Below are 25,726 nucleotides of genomic sequence, written 5' to 3'. Positions count from 1 at the left end.
ACGCTCAGTATTGCCTGTGTGGACTGCCCGACCGTGATAGTTTCGTTTTTTCTCGTAAAATTGTGGCCTATATCAGTCACGATCATTAATATTGTAGCATTCTAATGGTAATAGAATTATAACGGACTTAGTAGTATTCGAGGTTAGCCTATAACAATACATTTTTTTTCGATAAACATACATATGAATAATACATATATCAATAAATCTTATATATTACACCCAGACTCGGGGTGGGGATCGAACCCACAACCCCTGGAGCAGAAAGCAGGATCAGTACAAACTGCGCCATCGGGTTATCAAAAATTAAATTGTTTGATTGTATTTACAATACATTTCTAAAAAGTTTTTGTACTTGTCTGTGTACAACAACGTGTTCAGTTTGTAATATTTATGTTATTTCTTGTAACAAAAACAACCACAATGTAGAGATCGATTTACGTTATTATTGTTTGATAAATATACGTATTTTGAGACGTCGCTTACTGAGGTAGGGCATAGCAGGAAATTTTCTGCTCAGTATATAGAGCAGCCCGACTGGGGACCTTACAAAAGATCACAGCTAAATCACACTGCTTTCTAGCAGTGTTGTGTTCCTGGTGGTGAGTAAGGTGACCACAGCTCCTGGGGGGAATTGGGGATAGGGTCAGTAACGAGCTTGCAATGCTTCTGGTGTTGCAGACGCCTATAAGCTACGGTAATCGCTTACCATAAGGTGAGCCGTACGCTTGTTTGCTGACCTATACATATATAAAAAAGTATTTTTATGAAGTAAGTAAAATAAATAATAAAAAAACGTAAAAGTAATAAAAATTATATACGTAATGAAAAAATCATTACATGTAATCACATAAATGAAATTACTATATTAATCTTATTTTTTGTTTTTAGGGCCAGGGAAGCAAGTTGTCAAAAATGTTAGCGGTCGATTCATGTCTGGTCAGCTCATTGCAATTATGGGCCCTTCGGGTGCCGGCAAGAGTTCTCTACTGAACGTTATATCCGGTTACAAGTAAGTACATTTTAACCGGTTTCACATTAAAAACTTTATGTTTTTATTGAATTAATGAAACGTTTAATTTCATTTAATTAGTTGCAAATGTTACTCGTTTTCTATAGTCCCTTCGATACGTGTAAAGTTAGATTACCATTATTCGGTAAAATCAATCGCTTCAAATTTAACCTTTTGACCGCCACGCCTCAAAACCATTCCCGTGCCCTGTACGCCAAGGCATAAAATAAACAAAAATACCTACGAAAAAAATAGTGCTGCCAAGAGTCGTTATCGAGTACCACACAGTGACTTGTTTTTGTTGGTTTTTATGCAATAAATGACTACTTATATAATCTAGGAAGGTTTATTTTTTAATATTTTTCTTGTGTTATCTTGCACTCGTTATATATACTTACAACAACATAAATAAAAAACAAACATTACAAAAATAATCGTAGTAAAGCACAACACTCTTTTCTATCGCCATGACGTCATTGTCACGACTGGACGACTACGGCGCAGCTGACCTACGGTTATGAAACTCTCTTTAGAGACGTGCTGTGTCGCACGAAAGGAAGCCGCAGGCTATATATCGATTTCGAATCGAATCGATATATACATGAAAAGTAATTTAGAAAAAAATTAACCGAATTCAAATTTGTAATTTTTTAACCGACTTCAAAAAAGGAGGAGGTTACTCAATTCGACCGATTCGATATATATTTTATATTTTTTTTATTTATGTTCGGGGATAACTTTGTCGTTTATGAAACGATTTTGATAATTCTTTTTTTGTTAGAAAGGAGATAACCCCGGTATAGTACCATGCTAAGGAAACCAGGATTTTATAATGAGATCTCGAAAATCTGCATAACTTTTACTGGGTGCACCGATTTTGATGATTTTTAATTTAATCGAAAGCGGATGTTTATCATGTAGTCACATTTAAATTTCATCCAAACCCGATTACAACTTTTTGATTGATCTTTGATAATGCGTATTTACTTGACTATTTTTTCGTCTACCTACGTTGTATTACTTGTCGATATAATTGAAGTTAGTTTTTTCGTTTGCCTGCAAACACAATTATTATCTTATTAGATAATAGTTTATTATTTAAGGTTCATTAGAACAGTATTCCACTGTGCCCCGTTCCATAGTGCCCCATAAGGCCAACGTTTTAAACGAGTTTTATAAAAACTTAGGTTATTTTTTGAACTTTCCACACAATTGTCTCAAATGATTAAAATTAATGAAAAAAAAATATCATTTACCTATTCTTTAAACTTTTTTACTAAAAAGATAGTACTTTGAAAAGAAATCTCAACTTTTGAACAAGAATAATTGTGTTTGTTCGAATACAACGTAGATCAACGAAAAAATAGTCAAGTAACTACGCGTTATCAAAGATTACTCAAAAAGTAGATATCAGATCTCAGTGAAATTTATATGTGACCACATGATAAATATTAGCTTTCGATAAAATTAAAAATTATCAAAATCGGTACACCCAGTAAAAAGTTATTACGGATTTTCAAGAGTCCCTACACGCTGTAATTGGTCGAAGCGTTACCACACGAATTAGTTTAGAATTCAAATTTTAATCGACACTGTTCCATAGTGCCCCGTGTTCCATTGTTCCCCAACTCAGTAGTTGATCCGATGAAGCAAATTAATATAATCGGTGCGGTCGATGCCAGCCTTAGTTTAAAAGAAATATTTACATGCGTTAAATATTTTTTTGCTTAGGTAGCAAATAGTACTAAAACAGTACTGAGTAAGTAGCAATATTTCAAATCAAATATTTCACGACACACGACACGACATGGGTGTTAGAAAAAAAGCTTTTATGAGAGTGGGGGTTAGAGATGATATTGATGCTGCCAGATGATTTTGAGAATGAGAAAGAAAATCGTAATTTCGCTCTTAACCTTAGATAAAAAAAATGAAAATAAATATATTTTTTTTATTGTATATTGTTAAAATCATCGACGCCTTCCAAAATGCGACGATGTTCTAAGGTATCGCTCGTCTTGCACTTCACTAGTTTTCTCGCTATTCGCTTATGACGTCATCAGCGTGTCGTCTATACTTGACAACGGCGTGTAGAGAACGGATTAATGACTACGCGCTAGAGATGCGCCAGATTTGAGATATCAGATTTATTATGGCGATTTGATTGATTTTAGTTGATTTGATTTTTTATTCATTTGCTACTTATGTGTTAGCTGATGATAGTTTTATGTTTTTTACCTTTTGTTTTATTCAAATATCAAATTATTTATAGAAAATATAACACGTTTGAGTTGAATTTTGAATAGCTAATTGCAAAAATGACTTGTAATTATGATTTTTTTAAAGTACAATAAAGAATATATCAAGAATCTATACCATTTTGACTAGCCCGTTGGCGCAGTTTGTAGTGACTACAGGTCAGCAGGTGCTTTCTGCTCCGGAGGTTATGGGTTTGATTCCCACCCCGAGTCTGGGTATAATATATATTTATTTATATGTGTATTATTTATATGTATGCTTATCAAAAAAAAACATATAGCTATACCAGTCAGCTGTTACCTATAACACAAGCATTAAGTTGCTTACTTTAGGAACAGATGACCGTGTGTGTATGTTGTAAATATTTATTTATTTATTATTTATTTATACCTCTTGCGTCACATCCCTAGCGGTCAACTATAGACGACTTCGGCGTTCTGGACTTATCATTTACGTGGAATAAAAATGCATGTTTTTATTTCAATGTTTCTCAGTACGTGTAGCTCTAAAAGACTTGATTTTTATACTCAAATGTTGCGGGGATATTCTATTTTCATAAATGTTGAATTAAAATACTAGAAATATTTTTTTAATAATTTTATTTAATATTTTTGTGGTCCGGGTTTTTTGTCACCTATAGACGTCGCTGGCGCACAGGACTCGCGAGCCCTTGTCAAGTATAGGTGACTACGGCGGTCAAAAGGTTAATGTTAAACTTGTTCTCACTGTTCTGCTAAAAGTTTAATAAAAAATAATAATAATTTTTGTCTCTAATTTATGATAATTGTTGGAGCAAGAAATATATTGAACAGAATATCTAAGGCTCGAAAGGTCAAGCGACACTTTTTTTAATGTATCTAATACTCTGTAATATAATTGTAAGAATTTCTGAGATATTACAGATAAAGTAGATTTGGAGTTTTATTTGCATATTATTATATTAACTAATACTTAACATCCGAGGTTACACAAGACATGTGGTAGATTAAAATATAGAATAAGTCATCAATTTGTTCTTAATATTTATTTGTTATCAGGTCTGCTGGTGTAACAGGAGAGTTGTTAGTAAACGGACAACCTCGTGAAGAACAACTCTTCAAAAGATCATCATGTTACATCACCCAAGAGGATCTGCATCAACCCCTACTCACAGTACGCGAAGCTATGGATGTAGCAGCGAAGTTCAAACTTCCAAAGGGCGTGAAAAAACCGTCAACAGATATTTTACAACAACTTGGTCTATTAGAACATCAACATACAAGAACGGATCTACTTTCAGGAGGGCAAAAGAAAAGGTATCTATAGAAAAAAAAAATTAATAAGTTGTTTATTAGATGAAATACAAAAAAAAAAAATAGTAAATAAAATGTCTGATATTTCAATAACGCCAATCTAAAAATAAAAACCATTTTCAGAATTATGAAATTCATTAATTTTTTTGTAAGGTGTTAAATTTGTGTTGTTGTAATTATTATTTTCATTGAAATTTGACCGATTTTTAATCAATTTTTCATAATTTGAAAATTTCACAAAATAAACGATAAGACAAGTGAATAGTCATATTTTATTCTTATTTATTAAGTTCTCGTGACACAATTTTAGTTACCATACTCCTCCGAAACGGCTGGACCGATTTTTATGAAATTTAGTGTGCAATTGTGCATATCGGGTAGGTCTGAGAATCGACCAACATCTATTTTTCATACAACTAAGTTATAGGGGGGGGGGGGATTAAGGGGTTAATAACATATATGGTAAAACAACGTTTGCGGGGTCAGCTAGTATTTATATAAAACTTCACTTCAGAACAAAAGTTGTCTTAATTGGATAGTTCTTTTTTTGTGCTCCGAACAATTAGCAATATGATTTTCCACATTCAGCTAGTTGTAATAATTATTTGTAACTTCGCTTATAAATGGAATGTTTTTTTATGCAATAATTTATGTTTTAGATTATCGATTGCATTGGAGATGGTGAACAACCCGCCAGTGTTTTTCCTCGACGAGCCAACAAGTGGTCTCGACACAGTCACCACCATGCAGTGTGTCAAGTTGTTGAAGCAGTTGGCACGGCAAGGTAGGACCGTCGTGTGTACCATTCATCAGCCCGCTGCGTCGCTATTCGAAATGTTCGATCAGGTAAATACGATTTAAAATATATATGTATTATTTTTTTTGTTCATTATCATTATTTGCTTAGTTACCAAATATTATACAGGGGCAAACGTTTTTGTACATTAATAAACTTTTCATTTACATTTTTGACGTCACTGATAAAATATTTGTTATGCAATTACTACTGAAATATACATCACCAATTTACATAAAACTATTTACAAAGACAATCGTTTTGTATTTGACCGGTTTTTAACTAGGTTTTGCTGACAATCGTTTGTAGAGAATGGCTGTTTAATGTCTTTGACCCGATTACGATTCATTGTAAATTTTAATTATTTATTTCTAGTTAGAGACTATTCATTGCTTTATCGTTATGTGTTCAAAGAAAAATGATTGGACAGAACCATGCTTGGTATTTTTATAGACGTCGATCGTTGTCGTCAGAGAAACCTGATAGCGATCTGGTCTAATATTAGGAAAATTATCCACCAAATCGCAGTGGAGCAATGTAGCAGATTAAGCGTTCGCTCAGAAGTTGGATGCTTACAGGCTCATTCAGTTCATTTTGATTAATTTTAAAAATGCAATTAGTTTAACTGAGAATTGTATTCTTTTACTCTATAAGTGTTTATATAATGCATAATGTACTCCACCGTAATATACAATCTTGAACCCTATAAATATATAGATATTAGAGTAACACACACTTGCTTAGAAGTCATTTCATTTTATACTCGGTATACGACCTTATGCAGATAAATGAGTAAATCTTAAACGTTCCAACATCTAAACTACCTCTGTATATGTCGATAGCTTCTTTGAGAGGAGATTGCTTTTTTTCTTAAGGCAGACCGTTGAAACTTAATTTGCATTGCCCCTCTATTGTAGTTTTTTTTCCAAAACGTCTTGGTTTCCTCACAAATTTAATCGTCACTGGTGATTGCAATATGAATGTTTTAAAATTAATTTATTCTAGCCTTAACTTTGGGTTAGCCCTTATTTAAACTCGTGATTGTATGGAATCAATTCAAGTGTTGTGTCCGATGGCCTTTTTAACACCCTCTTCAGTATACATTAAATCTAAGTCTCTTTGAACTTTAATATTTATTGAATGCTCCTTATGCGGATAGTTCTGCAATAATTTCGTCACTGCGTAAGCACCACACTCGTATTAATGTCATGTTTTTTGTTTCTTATTTCAAGAGTGTTCAGTTACTAGCAATATGAATAATTATGTTTGCTAGCAAACAAAAAAACCGACTTCAATTACATCTACAAGTAATACAAAGTAGGCAGTCGAAAAAAATTAACAAACGCACTCGTAGCCACTACGATTTCCGAAGGTTATCCTCGATTTCTTTGGGATGCCATAATCAGATCCTGGTTTCCTTATCATAATACATCCCTTGGAATATCATCTTTCTAACAAAAAAAAAAAAAAAGAATCATCAAAATCGGTTCATAAACGACGAAGTTATCCGCGAACACACATAAAATATCAAGTCAGTATTATCAAATATTAGTCAGCTCAGTCAGCTCAGCCTATTGCAGTCCACTGCTGGACATAGGCCTCCCCAAGTTCGCGCCAAACACCCCGGTTGTCCGCAATCCTCATCCAGCCTACACCACCACCACCAGGTCTCCACTCCATAAATAAATATACATACATACATAAATATACATACATACATATATACGGTCGAATTGAGTTACCTTTTTTGAAGTCAGTTAAAAATAGAACATTAACGTGAAAATATTTTCGTATAGCGATCACTAGAATATAATTGCTCTAGAGAATAGTCTGATACTTACATAAATAGAATAAATGGAATGCAACCTAGGATATACATGTATGTATAGGATTTCGCATTTGATTCTTAAGAAATCGTAATACAAGTTTTATTATAAATAAAATATATTTACATATACCAACTATTTAATATATTATGATAACATATAGTATATTAATATTGTATAGTTGTAATTTTATTAACGTTGCAATAACCTGAAAAATGTATGAACTTTAACGAGCTAACCTTAACCGTTATTAATTGGATTTGAAAAAAATGATTTTAATTAGTCTGTTATATAATTGACGGAAGGTATTATTATAAAATAATATATTCTGACTTCATGTGTCAACAAGAGGAATCTCTAGTTACTTAAATAATTGTGTTTGCTCGCAAACGGAAAAAAACCGACTTTAATTACATCGACAAGTAATACAACGTAGGTAGGAATCAAAAGTTGAGTAATTGAGAACCTTCTCCTAGTAGGCATATTTGTCACTAATTTTATGGCTCTTCCTTAACTGTTGCCAAATATAACGCAGTTTTTTTTATATCATTAGGTCGGCAAACAAGCGTACGGCTCACCTTATGGTAAGAGATTACCGTAGCTTATAGACGCCTGCAACACCAGAATCTTCGCAAGCGCGTTGCCGACTCAATCACCAATTCCCCCCCCCCCCCCAGGTTCTCCTTCACCTTACTCACCAACAGGAACACAATACTGCTTGGAAACAGTATTATTTAGCTGTGGTCTTCTGTAAGGTCGAGGTACTACCCCAGTCGGGCTGCTCCTTATTTTGAGCAGGAAATTCCTGCTGTGCCTTACCTCAGTTCAGTCAGTAGAAGGTATTTTATAGTATTACTGTATTATTTTGCTCTATAACTGTTTAAATAGGATCTTCGACTCCAAACTGAGTTCTCAAATGGGTGATTCTATGGAAGTAACAGATGCTGTTCCGCCTGAAAAAAAATTCTAGCCCACTTCTAAATTTTACTTTGGTTTACGAGTTACTTTGATGGAGTCGTTCCGCGTGACTCGTTTCGTGAGGTGCACGGCTATAATTTACGAATTTTAAAAAAGAAAGTTCGAAAGTTTAGTATTCCAACATCTAAACTACTCTGTATTGTCTATTGGGCTAAGCAGACTAATTTTCTTTACTACTAGATTGCTACGCAAACCTACTCGTTTGCGGGTTTTATTTTATAACATCTTGGTTTCCTCACGATTTTTTCGTCACTGGCGACTGAAATATGTTTTATTTTTTCTAAAGATGTTATAATAATAACAACACAAAATGTTTGGTGCGATTGGCGAACTGAAAGCTGACATGCTTAAGCTGCGATTCTATGACTGTATTATTTATTATACAGTACAGCTGTTACGTACTCAATTAAATGAACCAGACAATGTATGTCTTTAATCTATCTATGTATAAAAGATTATTCACTCATTTATATAATGATTTGCTTATAAGGCTTTGCTTTGCCCTAGAAATGTAAAAGGACTGCCTAGACCTAGATACTGAGAATCATGTCACAGCAGTTACATAACTAAACTAATTGGAGTATTGAACTAGATAGTTCAATACTCCAATTTAATTATATAAACTAAACGATTTTTTTTCATTAAAAATTATATGTTATACCAAAAGTTCTTTTTTTTTGTTCGTTTATATATTATACGTATATAATCTGATAAATACATGAAATTTATTTGATTTTTTATTTGTATTGTTTTTATTCACATGTTATTGTACATGTTGTGTAGGTACACTTGTTCTGATATGAATATCAGTATCAGCTTAACATTTTGTGTTGGGCATGTCAAGTAAAATATAGTGTAAGTGTATCTATCTAATAAAACAAAATAAATATAAAGGCTATGTATTAATTCGACCATCTCGGCACACTTAATAAATAAATAAACGCTTCACACTCAACGGCCCCCAGTAGGATTATCTTCTGTGTCGGGGGTCCGGAGACACACGATTCACATGCACAAACGCCCAGACCACGATAAACATCTATATCGCCAATACAAATGTCTGTCGTGAGCGGGGATCGAATGTCAACGCGTCGTCTGTAATAATTCGCTTCAGCCTGTAATATCCCACTACTGGGCATTTGCCTCTTTCCCCATGCAGGAGAAGAATCTGAGCTTAATCCACCACGCTGCTCCAGTGCGGGTTGGCGGATATATTCCCTACTATGAGTAACGATCGCTATCAGGATACATGTACATGATAACAACCTTTCTGTAATAATATATAATGACAATATATTTTTAAGTGTGTTGTATTTCTTTAAAGAGTATTCTGATTGGTAGCGATAGTAATATTCCATTTCTGTAAATATGTGAATGACGCCACCCGCGACTTATTAGTATCAGACAAACACTTTCAGTTAATTTGTCAATCTAATTACTTAATTTGCGCATCACAATTAGTTTTGTTTGTACATTAAAACTAAAATAAATGCTATTTAAAGCAACAATCTTGGATATTAATCCTTCTTACTAAGTTTTAATGCTCTCACAATATTTTTTTTTAAATTTGCACTGCCTTACTAGTATCTGTCATAATACTCGCTATTTAAGAAAAATGAGGGTTAAAAAATAAATTACTAATTAAAAATACTTATGTGCTTCATATCGCCCCACATTTATAATTTTATATCTGTATTTACAAATTGTCGCAAAATCCGTTCTTAGCTAACGTTTGCAAACTGTTAACTACCTCCGTGCCTAATTTCATCTTCGTCATCTTTCGTCTAGTCAACAAGTTTAAAAACGTGTTAAATAGAGATACGGTAAATAAAAATATGAGACAAAGCTCATTCGTTCCGGAACGACGATTAGAAGAAATAGTAAGGATTTCTAGCGGGCAAACATTGCTGCAGATACCAACCAATTAAGTTGCAAAATAAGGAGCTTGTTGACTAGTTTATTACACGTTAAGCGTTTTCCAATATTTCGTCATGGGTGAATGACGTAAGAATTATATATAAGTCAAGTTTACTTATTTTTTTTCTAGTTGACATATCTACTAAAATACCTAACAAAAAGTTGAGAAGCGTTAATTTTCTCGCATATTTCTTAGGTTTGCCTTATCTTTTATGTTTCTAGGTTTGCCGGTTCTACAATACGAGTATATTAATAATATGAGTTTTGCAAAAAATAGACAGAGTAACCAACTTCCCCGATATTTTATTTTATGTTTGCTATTACATTTTAAATGCCTAAAACTTAATAAAACATGATAAGAATCTTTTTAATCCTAAACATTTGGCAAGTAGCAGTTTTTATTATACATATACGAAAACGTTATTGTAAACTACCAGTTTCCTATTCAGATTGTTGTAACTAAAACAACAAAAAAACCCCAATGGATGTTGTAAATAATTTAAATAGCTAAAGCATCTAAAATACCCACTGTAGTAAGAAAATAACTAATTGCCTCTCATAAGTAACACAGGTAATCTCTACGTCTTACACAACAACACGGAGATGAGATTTTAAATTATGGTTCAATCATACGATTATGATTATGACGATAGAGGCGATACGATGCGTTCGAACAGCTACCGTCAGTTATAATTGATACCACATTATAGATTTGTACACTGAATTACACAATCACTTCTCGGTATGTAGTTAAGACGTGATAGATGGTAGATAATCCGTATCTCTCGTTACTTGTAATATTTATGTAATTAAAATCTATTATTTGATCACGACAAGGTGTTTCTTGTATTGATTTAAATTGTTTTGTTCAATGATCTAAAACCATTACCTATTAAAATAGAATGCAAGGGCATAATTTTCATTTCTTTTTTTCAGGTATATGTACTGGCAGATGGGAAATGTATCTATCATGGCGATACAGACGCCATGCTACCCCATTTAAGCAGCGTCGGCTTAGTCTGTCCTAGGCACCACAACCCAGCTGATTTCAGTAAGTATTTTACCTATCATCACAACGTTTAAAATGTAGATATACCAACAATATCATCCTCTGAACCATTACTAAATTATCAATCACTTACTAGTTCTTTTCCTATATCTTTGTTCCCAAGTGAAAACAATAATGTTACTGAATTACGATACTAAATTTATTATGTACAATAAGTATATATAATGTTCATTTAAATGGGATTTACAGCATTTATTTTTTGATATTTCTGATATTTCAGCTCCGTTGAAAACGCCATGGTCACGAGTCTTCACGTGACCATGACTTAAGCCTCGTTCAAATTATAGTGTCACTGTGAAAGCTTAAAAACTTATAACAACGTAACTATGATAATTACTAATTATTTATTTTAATATTTTTCATATTTTCAGTAATCGAAGTAACAGAAAACCCAGAAAATATAACAATGCTGTCAAATGAAATCTTAAACGGGCGTGTTTACAAATCAAACGAAATTGACACTAACATAAATGTACCAATAGACAACATACCATTGAAAATCTGTTATCAAATCGAAGACGAGTCTGGAGAAACAGAAATAGTTTTATCCAATGAGAAATGTACTTTCAAAGTAAAACAACTCAATGAAATCAGCAATTCGACGACGTCGATGGATCAAATATCGAGAGACAATTCGTCTTGGGAGTGGATGAAAATACAAGAATCATCAAGTCGATATCCAACAACATATTTCCAACAATTTTGGATACTCTTGCAACGAATGTTGTTACAAATATCAAGAAACAGACAAGGTAAGGCTTTCATTGACTTTTATATTTAATAGCAGCCTTTATTTAACTTATTGTGTTTTAACTAACCCGTTGGCGTAGTTTGTAGTGGCCCTGCTTTCTGTTCCGCAGGATCCGGGATCGATTCCCGCCTGAGTCTGGGTGTAATATGTGTATTTATATATGTATTATTTCTATGTAAATTTATTAAATAAAAGACAAATTTAGCTTTAACAATCGGCTTTTACCTATAACACAAACCATGTGTGTCTGAGTTATAAGATATTTATTTATTTTTAAATATTATTATAGATATCTAATTATTTTGACTATTCTGAGGAAACCTTGTAACTTGAACAAAGATTTATTCCATTCACGAGATGTAATTATCAGATACCACCATAACTTTTGTACTTAACAAAAATATGTTGTTTTCGGTACAGTGTAAAATTATTTACTAAATTAGGCTACATTCACCTGGTATTAAATGGAATAAGAATGACCTAGTCTAAGTTCTTCGTTTTTTGTTCACGTGTTAGGAAAGATAAAAATATTACGTATACGCATAATGATATCAAGTATCGACTACATGACTCTTAAGTTCTTTTGAAATTGTACGTGTAATAATGTCACAAAATTTATGATTTTTAAAAACTAAATAATGTATAAATTGGTCATTTGGAGTTTTTTCGAATATGCAATGAAAATATTCAAGGCGGCTATAATTTATTAATTAGTTATCTTAAAAATCAAGAAGACGATCGAGTTGAAAATAACAATAAACCACACGCTTTGGGATTTATATAATATGATTTTATTAAGTACAGTATCGTAAACTTAAACAAGCTAAGATGATATTTCATATAAGGAGACCATCAGGCGTTGCGTTATAAATCTAATCTGATGTGATCAGTAGAATTATGAAAATACCTATGCTGTTGAAGCAGTGGTAGCTGCCTTAAATCAGTTTCATGTTTTAGTCAGTTAAAAATATATATGAACTAGCTTATTACCTACCTACATGACTAAACATTTTTGTTCATTGTTCATTCATTATATTTTTCGATAAGCAATTTTCCATTTACACCATATGCATTTTTTGCACCCTTTCAAACTGAAGTTAATGAATAAAAACGTAGAATTTATATACTTATGTAAACAAAGTATCAGAAATGAACAATTTGAATGCAGCTCCATGTGTTCACTGAATTAATTTATATGATTCATGGTGACTAAATCAAAGTAACACTTAGATATAGATCTTTCTACGTGACACGGTGTGGTCTATTGTTTTTTTTTTATTGTGATCATAGCTGAGAATGCGTGTATTGCGAATAACGTTTAATACAATACAATATAAATTTTATCACTTTTCCTGTCTGAACGGGTCCTTTCGCATTTAAAATAAACATTAGGGAATCACGTCAATGGTTAACAATATTGCAACTGACATACGCCAATTATTAAAATTTGTAGAAAATTAACATTGGATAATTATTTTTATTTATTACTAGCTGGCTCGATAGCAAGTTCTGGTATAGTGGTGCGTGTAGGTGCCTAAACACCGGCGGTTTGCGGGTTTGATTTCCGATCGGGATACATGTTTGTATTTGTACAAATATTTGTTTCCGAGAGAATATTTTCGCCAACCCGCAGTGGAGCAGCGTGGTGGATTAAGCTCTAATCCTTCATGGAGAAAGAAGTATATGCCCAGTATGGGATTTTACAGACTGAATTGTGATAGTAAACAATCGTTGTAGATAACCAATTCGAAGTCAAAAACTCAGATTAAATATTAATAAAATTAAAGTCTCAACAAATTTTGCTGATATTTAATTCAACGAATACTGTCGATTTGTAAACAACGATAGTTAATTAAATTGGTTTGTTTGTTATGTTCTTTTCAACAGAAACTGCATTCCAAATTCGAATACCTTCACACTAGGTAATACTTAACTACAATTAATAAAATCAATTTTAACCTATTTTAAAAGCGGGTGGCGGTAATCAGTCGACTGTATTCTAATGCAATTTATCTTATTGGCTTTGTTTTTGATTAATATTTTTTTGTTACAGCATTATGTATCCAAACCGTTCATCACATTATGTGTGCCGTCCTAGTGGGGTTATGTTTCTTCGGCATGGCTAACGACGGCACCCAAATGTTTAACCACTTAAAGATGTGTGTTGGCCTCGTGATATTCTTTGCGTACACACAAGTTATGGTCCCAGTGGTTGTATGTGAGTAGCAATTATCATATTATGTTTGTATTATATCCGCCAACTCGCATTGGAACAGCGTGGGGAATTAAGCTCTGATCCTTCTCTTACATGGGGAAAGTGGCCTATGCCCAGCAGTGGGATATTACAGGCTGAAGCGTTACGATCCCCGCATCCGCGTTGTTTCCGATACCCAGAGAATGTCGGAATATAAAGTAGGCTGTGTTATTCTGGATTTCAGCATATAGGTATCTTTTCCGATTTAGGTGAAATTTTATATACGCGTAGATGACAATGCATGATTAACTATGTGACGTCATTCTAAATCCAACATGGCGAAATATATTAGATGGCGGGCTAGTATGCACTCCTACAATATGGGTATCAAATAAAAAGGCTTGTTGAGAATAATAACTCGGATAATAAAGTGACGTCACTCTAAACCCAATATGGTCGACGTTAAATAATAAGATTTGCTCAAAATACCAGACTAACGGCCGAACCCAATATTCAATCTAAAGATAGAGATAGGTAGTTATCATCGACTGCTAATAACTAACTATCTATCCTTTGTAGTTGTCCCAATAATTCGCATAGGGGACTACTATCTCCAGTTAGCTGTAGATAAACCGGCTACCTGAGCTCTTCCTTACATTCCAGTATACACAGCGTTACAGACGGCCTCAGTTATGTTACACAGATGTTTTGTAGTATTTAAATTTGTCATACAAATTTTATTCATATTAAAGTAATCTTGTTTTATAAAAATATGGACAAATTAATTTTTACACAGACTTTTTAATTTATAATAAATGATATTATTTTAATATGGAATCCATGGTAAATCTAGTAACGCAACGTTTTAACACGACACGAAAAGACGCTACGACGCCATTACGCTTTATTGAATCGTCGTTTCGTTTGAATTTGTATAATTTTTTTACAAATCAAAATTCAAATTATACAAATCATTGCAAATTATAGGTACAATCATTCACCAAATTGTTTGTTTTATTCACAAGATGAGTAAAGTAAGTATTATTTCACAAGAAACTTATTATTTTTATTCAATTAATTGTTGCAAAAGTGCAATATCACTTGAACTGCTACTTGAACTTGAGTCTGCCATTATTTTTCACTCGAAATTAATTTTATTTTAAACAAAGAAAATACTTTTTCAATTAATAAATCTTAGTTATCCCCCGAAAACTATAGATCGGATATTGTTGTTACTAAAGATAACCAACGTTACTGACAGATAGAACTCTATTATTATTGGAACGCTTACACTGTCATTTTCATACGAACTGTTATCTCTAGTAAGCTATCCTCCCTCTCGTCGATAGACAGCTTTGAAGGATAAGATTGCCTATCGTCGACAAGTTTATTGGGTCAGTAAAATGAATGATAGATAGATATTTCTGTCTCTAGTAGGACATAACCAGAGATAGATTGAATATTGGGTTCGGCCGTAAGAAACCTATCCAGCGATAACTAAAAAGTAAAATAACAAATGAAAAGTGAAAAATACTTTTTTTTGTAATGCGCTAAAAAAAAAAAAATTAAAAAAAATTATCCTTTAAAACTTGTACTTTCAATATGTAACGTTATTGCAGAATTTATACATACATATTATTTATAAAAAAATTTCGTGTCAAACTAATGAACCAATTTTTATCAAATTTTGTTAGCATCTATTCTATTTGGTCCCACTTGGGTAGGGTAGTTTTTATCTCAATTATTGATCTAAATATTGTGTTACTGCAATTTAAATGTTTATTGTACGACTTTAGTGTGTATTTTCCGGTTAGTTCTATAAAATCCTAATAGATGGCGGTTTGGCATCTAAGTTGCACAGATATCCAGTAGATGGCGTTGTATTTCTATTTCTAGATTATAGATGGCGCGTTTATCAGTAAGTATAGATAAAGTTATTATTATAATATGTTAGGTTAGTTTAGTTTTATAAAAATCCTGTACTATACCATATATCTTTCATGACTCTTAATCCAAGTAAGCTCTGGGCTATGAATTGAGTAATTGTAATACTAATTATGCATGTTTGAATTGAATCAGATAATAAAACAGATGAAACCTCTGTGTTACTATTTAAAAAAAAAACGCATTCTGGTAATAAATAAACTAAAGGAGAAAAGATATAAAAATTCTGAGACGTTTATTCTTACAACATAATATTAATAATATAAAAAAAATCTTTTTCAGATCCTCAAGAAGTTAAGCTAGTGAAAAAAGAACATTTCAACAGCTGGTACGGCCTCTTACCGTACTACGCTGCTTTGACAGTGTCCAAGTTGCCAGTACAAATATCATTAAACCTGGTATTTTGCACCATCGTCTTCTTCATGGTTGGAGTCCCATTCTCTATTGTCCGGTTTATAGTGTTCTGCTTAATTGGGAACGTCCTCTCCATGGTGTCTGAGGGATTTGGCTTAGCGATCGGATCAGTATTTAGCATTACGGTAAGATTTAATAAAAAATTTAAACATTTTCAATGGATGTATGCATGATGATAATTCAGGATAATTTGCGAGTATAAGGAAAGTTGTAAAATAAAATACCGTAAGTTGATGAAAATTGGAGTACTGCAACTTTTTTCTTTGTGGATATTGTAGTAAAAAGTAATCGGTCATATTGAAAGTATGAAAAAAAAGGAAAAATGTATACTTTTTTAATTACAATAGATGTAAATATTGAATAGCTTGCGCAAGAAACCTGTAATTTACAAAAAAAGTTATTTTTTGTGTCGGTCAGAGATCAAAATCATAATCAAAAATAACTTTAATCAAATAGGCTTCAAAAGCACCGTCGAATCTTACAAATTAGAATTTTAATTATCGTCAAAAGTGAAGCTAAGATAACTTCGATGACTAAGGTCAATGATGAATATATTAGGAAGTTCTACAAAATTGTCTAGTCTACAAATCTCTGAAAAGAAACATAAAAGCAATTGAAAATAAAGCTTATACCACTTTATTTCAGAATGGTTGTGCAATTGGCCCAGCAGTAATCGCACCGTTCCTTGGTCTCGCCATCTACGGGTTCGACTTCGCTCACAGAATCCCCCTTCTGATGAACATCATCATGAAGACATCCTTCATTAGATGCGGCGTTGTCGCTATGGTACTCACCGTTTTTGGTTTTGGTAGAAAACCACTTGAATGCACCGACGTGTATTGCCATTTCTCAAAACCAGACGTCCTATTACAATATCTAGACATAGACAAAAGTTCTGTCTGGCTAGAAATCCTTATCATGATTACTATTATGGTTACGGTAAGATTTATCTGCTATATGGGTCTTAGGTACCGTTTTGCGACGTGATTTAGAAATAACACTTTAGATAAAACATATTTTGGTACGTAATTTTGCAGCAAAGGCATTAGTACAAACTGTGTATGTGATATTTTTTTTAGCACGTTTGAACTGTCCTACCTATCTGCAGTAGTTAATGGCTCTAGCCAAAGAGAACTTTTTCTATGTTAATAAAAATGGATTAATATAATATGATGAATACGGTGCATAGTATAAAATTACCAGCAAAGGTATTTCATTACTTCTAATTTCACTTTTAAATTAAGTATGCATTCACTCCGAACTTTCAGATACACGAAAGTGTGCCTACAAATATTACATTTTATTACCGTTTATGTTGTTCTGAATGTATAAGTAGTACTTAATTGTTATCATGTAAAATAAACAATTTTTTTTTCTGCTAATTAGACCATATGCTGTCAAGTATAAAAACTTGGATTCCAAAGGGTCTTAGTCGGTATAGAGATGCTACACCACAACAAATCAAAATATAGGGATTCCAATAACTTTGAGCAAAAAAAAAAATGCTTGAAAACTTCATCAAATCTTGTTATTTGAATAGTCTAGTTAACATACAAGGCTGGTAGACAAAATATTATACGCCCACGAAGACTCATTCGCATAGTGTAAGAGAAGTTTATAGAGAATATTTTTTCATAATTTTTTTATTAAATATGAAGTCTCTAAGTAAACGCTGGTCGTGTTCTCATTTCTAGGCAGCAATTAACCCAAGCCTTGAAAAACATAATAAGTACTTATTTAATACTAGCAGCGCTCGTGACTTCATCCACGTGGAATAGTGACTTTGGACAGCATTTTTTGGACATATACCTTTTGGTTAATTTTGGACAACAGAATAGCTCTAATATTTCGTCTCTTGTCGCAAACTTATTAAACATTCACATAAACCTTACATATTTCCATACAAACTTTCATCCTCTATTCCCTATTGTTATATTACACCCTTGAGGATAAAACTTTAACAAACTTTGAATGTCATAATATTTATTTATATCGAATCAACAGCTTACAAATAAGTTTAAAGCTTCTAGCTCTAAAAATGACGATACTTCCTAACAACTTTGCATCCCCACCTTTCAACCCTTTACACCCCCTTTTTCGTATACAAAGTAGCCAAGTCAGTCCTTTCTCAGGGTCTAGACTATCTGTGTACCAAATTTTATTTAAATCGGTTCAGTAGTTTTGGCGTGAAGGCGCGACAGACAGACAGACAGAGTTACTTTCGCATTTATAATATTAGTAAAGGTTTCAACATATTAAATTTTCATTTAAGTACCACATCAAGTTTTTCATCTAAATCATAATAAATAGAATATAAATAAAAAATAGAATAAATGTTAGCCGAAACCTTGCTTTTTGATATTATAGGTATTTTATATTATTTTTTGTTAACATATTGCCAATATGTTTGTGGGTCTTATTTAATTTTTAATGAAATGTACTCCCTAAGCAAGTTTTAAATTGTACATAATTATGTTAAAGTAATTGAATATTTAAATATTAGTTATAAGGATGCAGGAATTACAAAGTAAATTTATAAACATTTGTAAATACTTGAGGTAAGTAGGATTTTTCTACTTTTAATAAAATAAAGTAAGTTATTAAATAAATAGGACTTTTTTATTATATCACCTAATCCTATCAGATATGTACATAGTAAATAATTTACTTTGCTAACGTTTAAAAAAAACAGTTCAGTTATTTCATTCATCATTATCATTACAGCCTATACAGTCCACTGCTGGACATAGGCCTCCACAAGTTTACGTCAAAAATAACGTGAACTCATGTGTTTTGCCCATAGTCACCACGCTGGGCAGGCGGGTTGGTGACCGCAGGGCTGGCTTTGTCGCACCGAAGACGCTGCTGCCCGTCTTCGGCCTGTGTATTTCAAAGCCAGCAGTTGGATGGTTATCCCGCCATCGGTCGGCTTCTTAAGTTCCAAGATGGTTGTGGAACCTTGTTATCCCTTAGTCGCCTCTTACGACACCCACGGGAAGAGAGGGGGTGGCTAAATTCTTTAGTGCCGTAGCCACACAGCAGTTATTTCATTATCAATTGCAAATGTACTATAGGTGAATTGAACCATTAACATGTTCAATTTTAAGCGGATAAATAATAGGAATAGTAAGGGGACATCTATTAATTGCCTTATTTAATTAGGGCCATTTAAATTTAATCTAGATCTAACAAGTACTTTTTGAGTAGTAATGCGTATTTACTTGACTATTTTTTCGTCTACCTACGTTGTATTACTTGTCGATGTAATTGAAGTGAAGCGAAACAGTTTTTTAATTACAATGCGTATTAAATTACTATTTTTTATCATAGGTAGACGAAAAAATAAAATCTGGGATATTCATCGACAAATCAACTCAAAAACGGGGTATATATATATATATATATGGGGTAGTCCATATTGTGTTCTTTTACTATATTATTAATTATGCTACTTTTATAAAAAATGATAAAGGAAAAATCAATTGCAGTAACTTTGAAATAATACATTATTATTACTATACATGTTAAAATTAAAAAAAAAGCTATATAAATGATTGTTTATAAAATATTGAAACTAACGTTAAAATGTTTTATTTTATCTTGGGTAGAGGAAATAATATAAAATTTAGGTATTCGTATTTTATTTTTATTGCATTTAAAAAAATATTAAATATTTTGGTTCAAATGCTCGTCATAAAATTGATAGTTTAGTCCACTATGTGTTTTACATAGGCACATTCTTAGTTTAGTATTTTTTACTAAAGAATACAAATACTTTTTATTTTATTTTAAGAAACTATTTTATAAATTTCACAGCCTGTCATTGGCTTACTCTTATTCTTACTCTTATCTCGTCACCTTATTTCTTACCCTTATCTCGTCTCTTTTTTATGTGTTTCTTTGTTTTAGTTTTTCTTTTCTCAGCTTTCTCTTCTTTAACTGCCTTCTTTCTTGCCTTTTTACTATTTGGCGATTCATCTCTTGGACGAGCGCTATTTTTAAATTTAGATCCTAAAATAAAATCGATAAAGTTCAATTGATTTTCTGATTGTTGTTGTTAACCAAATAAATAATACAAAAAAAAAAAAACATTATGGATTCTCCTTTCTTTAATATAATATGAACTCATTGAGGTAGGGAACAGCAGGAAATTTCCTGCTCAAAATAGGAATAGGGAGTAGGGGTAGTATTCCTTACAGAAGATCACAGCTAAATAATACTACTGTCAGTAGTGTTGTGTTCTTGTGGTTAGTAAGGTAGTCAGAGCTTCTTGGGAGGGTAAGGGTTGAGGGTCGGCAACACGCTTGCGATGCTTCTGATGTTGCAGGTGTCTATAAGCTACGGTATTAGTTTACCATCAGATACCCTTGTTTGCCGACCCAGTTGTATACAGAAAAAAAAAAGAAATAGCCATCTAAAACCACTGGTCAAACATGACAAATTATTCTTTACTGTATGCAATGGTGTCACTTTTTGTATTGTTTTTATTGAAAATAGATTGTGTTTAAACAAGAACATCTGTCTTTTTCTGTATAAAAATTTACTTTATTAAGATATCTGACAAAAATACACACAGGGTCCGAAGGGGTTAAGTAAATTGAAATCACTTGCATTATATAATTGTTCATAATGTGGACCTTGTAATCTATACTAATATTATAAACAGGTAAAGTTTCTAACTTTGCTTGTTTGTAGGGGGGTAATCTTTGCAAATACTGATCCGATCATGAAAATTCTTTTACTAACAGAAAGCTATACTATTTAGGAGTTATATAGGCTACATTTTATTGTTATTGAACAAAAAAATCAGTTAAAATAATAGTATATGTAAATCAAGTTGGAGAACATATGTTAGGTTAGGTTAGTTTACGAGCGAGATGGAAAGTTTATTATATATTTGCATCACAAAAATAATTAACACACAATGAAGTGGGCACAGGTCAGCTAGTATTATATATAGAAATATAATTATTCAGATGTACTACAAAACACTTTAATTATAATACTTACTCCTCTAGTCCCTCTAATTAAATATACCCACATGGTCGACTGTGACATAAGGTAGGCAACTTAATGTGTTATGGGTTATAGTCATAGACTGACTAATATACTTATTTGTATATATATATATATATATATATATATATATATATATATATTTCTTTTTTTTTTGAACATTTAACCTCGTAAGTTCCTACGTACTTGTACAAGTACAAATTAACGATAACAGTTCAGACCTGAGATTTGTACTACATAGATGGAGTAACTGCCTAATGTACTTACCCAAGTACAAATGAGGGATTGCTTATTTACCGGGTAGTTTTTTTACATCGCCAACACTGCTACTGTTATTATAATTCTTTACTCTGTAGTCAATTCCGTCATGTTAGACAGGTTACATCAACTGTCAGTGTTAGTGTCACTTTTTAGCAAGATGACCACGCGGTCGGCTCGTCGGCTAACACGAGGTAATATTATCTGTTTATATCAATTAAATCATTTGTTTTTTCTATTGTTTTTGAAATGAAATAGTGCTTTTAAATTATGAATATTGTAAAACAAGCAATATTTGTAAGAAAACTATATATTTAGAATAGTTCCTGATCAGTCAAAATAATTTGTACATGGTACGTTAGGCGTTTGTTACGTAAATAACTGTTTATAATTTGTACTTAAGGTGGTACATTCGGTCTATATAACTACTGTTTTTTTTTTTTTCGTATTTGTAGCTTTCGACGAAATACAAATAGCAGAACTTCCTAATAATTCGGAGTTCGAAGACTCGGATGATGAAGATGTGCCTGACCTGACCTAACCTAAACCTATCCTCGGAATCTGAAGGTGGAGAAATAGAAATCGCAGTAAGTGGAGGTGGATCTACTCGTCGTACTCAAAGTGCTCGTGACCAACGAGTTGGACGTGGCCGTGGCAGAAGTACAAGTACAAGGGCACGACATACCGGGTATAGTGCCGTACCATCAAAAATACGACGCTTATATGGCAATATGCACTTACCGGAACATCTAGACAAATAACAACGAGGCCATCTCTCTGGGTGTGACAAAAGGAGTTTATTTAAATGCTCTGACTGTAATATAGCTATTTGCCTAAACTCAACAAGAAATTGTTGCAGGGCCTTTCATCGACAAGAGAATTAATAATAAGCAATAAAAACCATATCTTGTCGACTTTAGTTTATAAAAATATTGATCTCGTATACTTGACTGTGATTTTGAAATAAGATGTCAATTAAACTAGCACTTAAGGAAGATTGTTTGTCCTCTATCCTATTTCGATAATTAAGAATAGTGTGTTATCCTCTGGTTTATAAAAGTAAATTATGCTAATATTGTCTTTGAGGACGTATTTTATAAATGTTTCTAGAAGAAAAATATTGTTTATGTTGTAATAAAATAAAATATATACTACTAAGTGATTTTTGGAACAAAATAATATAAAACCTTCTAACTTTTTTATATTATTTTATTATACTGTGTTAAAACCTAATGTACTCCCACAAATACAAAATATTTTTATTTATTTTCTTTTTAAGAAGGTGCTATACATCACAAACATACCGTAAAAAATACACACAACGAACCCTTCGAAACGAACTTCAAAAATTACTTAAAATCGACATAATTTTGTCTCGGTCTGAAGCATTATTCTTAGTTTGTACTTGGTATAGTACATCCGGCAGATATGACTACTGGTGTTGATAAAACACAGGACTTACGAGGTTAATACACACACATATTACACACCAAGACTCAGGATGGCAACTGAAGCCACCCTGTAGCAAAAGGCAAGGTGCAAATCAAAATAATGTTTTCAACTTACTATTATTGTCATTGTCACTCTCGTCATCATCTTCATCAGAAGTACTGTCAGATTCTGGTTCAGATATTTCACATTCTTGTAATATGTTTGGTTTATCCACAGTACCTGAAAGATCTTCATTGAAACCCGCTATTTTCATGTATGTTAAGCCTGATGTCTCTCCTTTCTTTGCTTTGTTAATATCCCTTTCATAATTGATAACCTAAAATGATAGTTAGTAAAGACACATGTAGCTAAATTTCTATAATCTTTAAATTCATAAAAAAAAGAAGTACCTTCATATAAAAAAAATACTTTCGTATTAATTAATAGCACATTTTAATTAGTTAATTTAAATATTGAAATAAAGTAGCACCACATATAAAAAAGATTTATTTGAAAATGGGAAATATATTTAGTTTTTGTTGTAAACATGTAAATTATCCATTTTTAACCCAGTTCAAATAAAGGAGAAGTTCAAAACCAGAGGTAGCGAGCAAACACAATAATACAACTAAATTGTTATGTTAGTTTATGTGCTTTAAAATCTAAAAACATACATAGTAAAATTAGGTTATTTTTTACATTTTATAAATTGTTAAAAATAAAATGCATTGGTTTACCTGTGTAAGTGACTTTGGAATATAAACATTCTTAAACGCTTCTTCTTCAACTTGTTCCTGAGCCGTCATATCATCAAAACTTTTAGATGCCGCCTTTTCCGAAAGCTTTTCAAGACATTCCTCTAAGTTACTTTCATTAATTGATGCATCTGTTATAAAATCGAATAATTCTTTGACGGTCAGTGTCGCAACACCTTTCTTTCTATAGAACTCAGTAATATTGGTGCAATCCTTTCTTAAAAAGTCAAAAGCTCGAGGGTGGTCGTGCTCCACTGACTGTGACACATCAATAACAACTACGTTACCTTTGTGGTACAACAAATTAAACTCTGATAGATCAGCATGAACCAATTTACATATATTGAACATTTTCCACATCATAGTGATACAATCTCTGTACAATTTTCGTGCGATTGACTGGGACATGTCTACTTTATTCAATTTTGGTGCCGGCCAGCCATTTTCACCCACAAAAGTCATGACCAAGACGTGACTTCTTAGTATGATGGGTTCTGGAACATTCAGGTGTGCATTGTGTAGCCTTGCGAGGTTTCTCATCTCTTTTTCAGCCCATGTTTGTACCATTTTTCGAGGATTTGACCTACAATAGCCATTCCTAAATCGGAATTCACCCGATACATATTTATCTCGATCTTTAAATACCAAAATTGACGTTTTATAAACTTTTACAGCGTAATGTCTATCATCTTTTGATGTTGCAAAGTAGACATTGGCTTCTTTGCCTGTCGATATGCATCCATGGACACTATCTAAAATTTCATTTGTTATAAGTTTGTGTAAAATCATAATAGTTCGAGGATCCAAAACCTGTTCAGTAGTTGCTCTATCCTGTTTGTCCTTAATTCTTATTTTTTCGTTCATACGTTTTCTGTCATTGAGTTCCATGAATTTTTGAGTTCTTCCATTCCACATAGCAGGTTCATATTGATTAAGATTTATCTTGTTAAGATACTTTGTGAAAAGTTTTTCAGTCGGTTGATATGTAGTTAACTTTGTGCTAGGATTCTGTTGATTGAGATGTTCTTTTCGTCTTGAGTTTTGTACATCTTCTTCTGAATCATAGAAGTAGTCGTCAGAATCGAGTTCGTCATCTTCCATACTAAAGCTCTTTACCTCTGGGTGTTCCGCAAACTGTAAAAATACAATAAATAATTGTACAGCTCTGTAACTGTATGTTGCACATTTGTTTATAAATTTCTAACCAACAAAATATTGAAAATAACACGTTTTAATTTCCGGGGTGATTTTTAAAAGCACATGCTTAAACACAGTTAAACTATAGTAATTGCTAAAAAAATTTTAATTTAAGAATACGAAAAGAGAAATTGTGTTAAATTGAAATTACCCGAACTAATTTAACAGCATTTGAAATATCCTCTTCATAATCATCACTGTATTGTCCCTCTGCCATTTTTTATAAAAGCATGTAAACAGTGCAATCTTAACTAAAAAATGGTGTATCAAGCTTAATCACGCGTGATATATTTTGTATTTATGATATTAATCAAGTATTAATAATTCAAAACAACATTGCAACGTGCGGTAGATGACACATGGTAGGTACTGTGTTGAGTGTCGACACTTGACAAACACTTGACACTAGGCATGGCGATCTGAAATTGATTAATCGAAGAATCGATTCTTCGGATGAAATAAATCGATTTTTTAAATCGATATGTTGTACTGAATCGATTCAGTGAATCGATATTTCACCCTTGAGAATCGACATTAAATTTTTTTTTTGTTTTGGTAAAAATCATAAAATTATTTACAATTTGCTGAATGTACTTGTAATATTACGGTGTTACCGGTTA

At 32.4% G+C, this 25,726-nt stretch overlaps 2 protein-coding genes and 1 long non-coding RNA gene across 3 annotated transcripts; 2 read left to right on the top strand and 1 right to left on the bottom strand.

The window, feature by feature from the left end:
* Positions 1 to 872: 872 nt before the first annotated feature.
* LOC123659872 (ATP-binding cassette sub-family G member 1) lies at positions 873 to 19,058 on the top strand (the record flags this gene model as incomplete). The annotated part of the gene is made up of 8 exons (XM_045595037.1): positions 873 to 1,012; positions 4,306 to 4,563; positions 5,220 to 5,406; positions 11,014 to 11,128; positions 11,518 to 11,898; positions 13,951 to 14,115; positions 16,318 to 16,574; positions 17,095 to 19,058. Coding segments are annotated over 8 exons (1,845 nt in total), but the record flags the coding sequence as incomplete, so codon positions are not given.
* Positions 19,059 to 20,073: 1,015 nt separating this feature from the next.
* Positions 20,074 to 25,507, bottom strand: LOC123659759 (serine/threonine-protein kinase RIO1). Its single transcript, XM_045594937.1, has 4 exons — positions 25,258 to 25,507; positions 23,892 to 25,043; positions 23,290 to 23,491; positions 20,074 to 20,460 (listed from the first exon to the last, which is right to left on the bottom strand). Exons 1-4 carry the CDS (start codon positions 25,321 to 25,323, stop codon positions 20,309 to 20,311), a joined length of 1,572 nt encoding a protein of 523 aa, XP_045450893.1. The 5' UTR covers positions 25,324 to 25,507; the 3' UTR covers positions 20,074 to 20,308.
* Positions 21,833 to 22,877, top strand: LOC123659760. The gene is made up of 2 exons (XR_006744080.1): positions 21,833 to 21,917; positions 22,179 to 22,877. It is a non-coding gene; the product is annotated as an uncharacterized LOC123659760 (long non-coding RNA).
* Positions 25,508 to 25,726: the final 219 nt, after the last annotated feature.

This window comes from Melitaea cinxia, chromosome 14 (genome assembly GCF_905220565.1).
Source record: "Melitaea cinxia chromosome 14, ilMelCinx1.1, whole genome shotgun sequence".
NCBI classification, from domain to species: Eukaryota; Metazoa; Arthropoda; class Insecta; order Lepidoptera; family Nymphalidae; genus Melitaea; species Melitaea cinxia.
Note: the sequence above shows the minus strand (reverse complement) of the source record. Positions and strands in the feature narration are given on the sequence as shown.

Coding starts and splice junctions, on each gene's coding strand:
- LOC123659759 (XM_045594937.1), bottom strand. CDS start 25,323: ATGGCAGAGGGACAATACAGTGATGATTATGAAGAGGATATTTCAAAT. Junction 25,044..25,257: donor ATGCTGTTAAATTAGTTCGG/GTAATTTCAATT, acceptor GTATTTTTACAG/TTTGCGGAACACCCAGAGGT. Junction 23,492..23,891: donor TTCCAAAGTCACTTACACAG/GTAAACCAATGC, acceptor CTATCATTTTAG/GTTATCAATTATGAAAGGGA.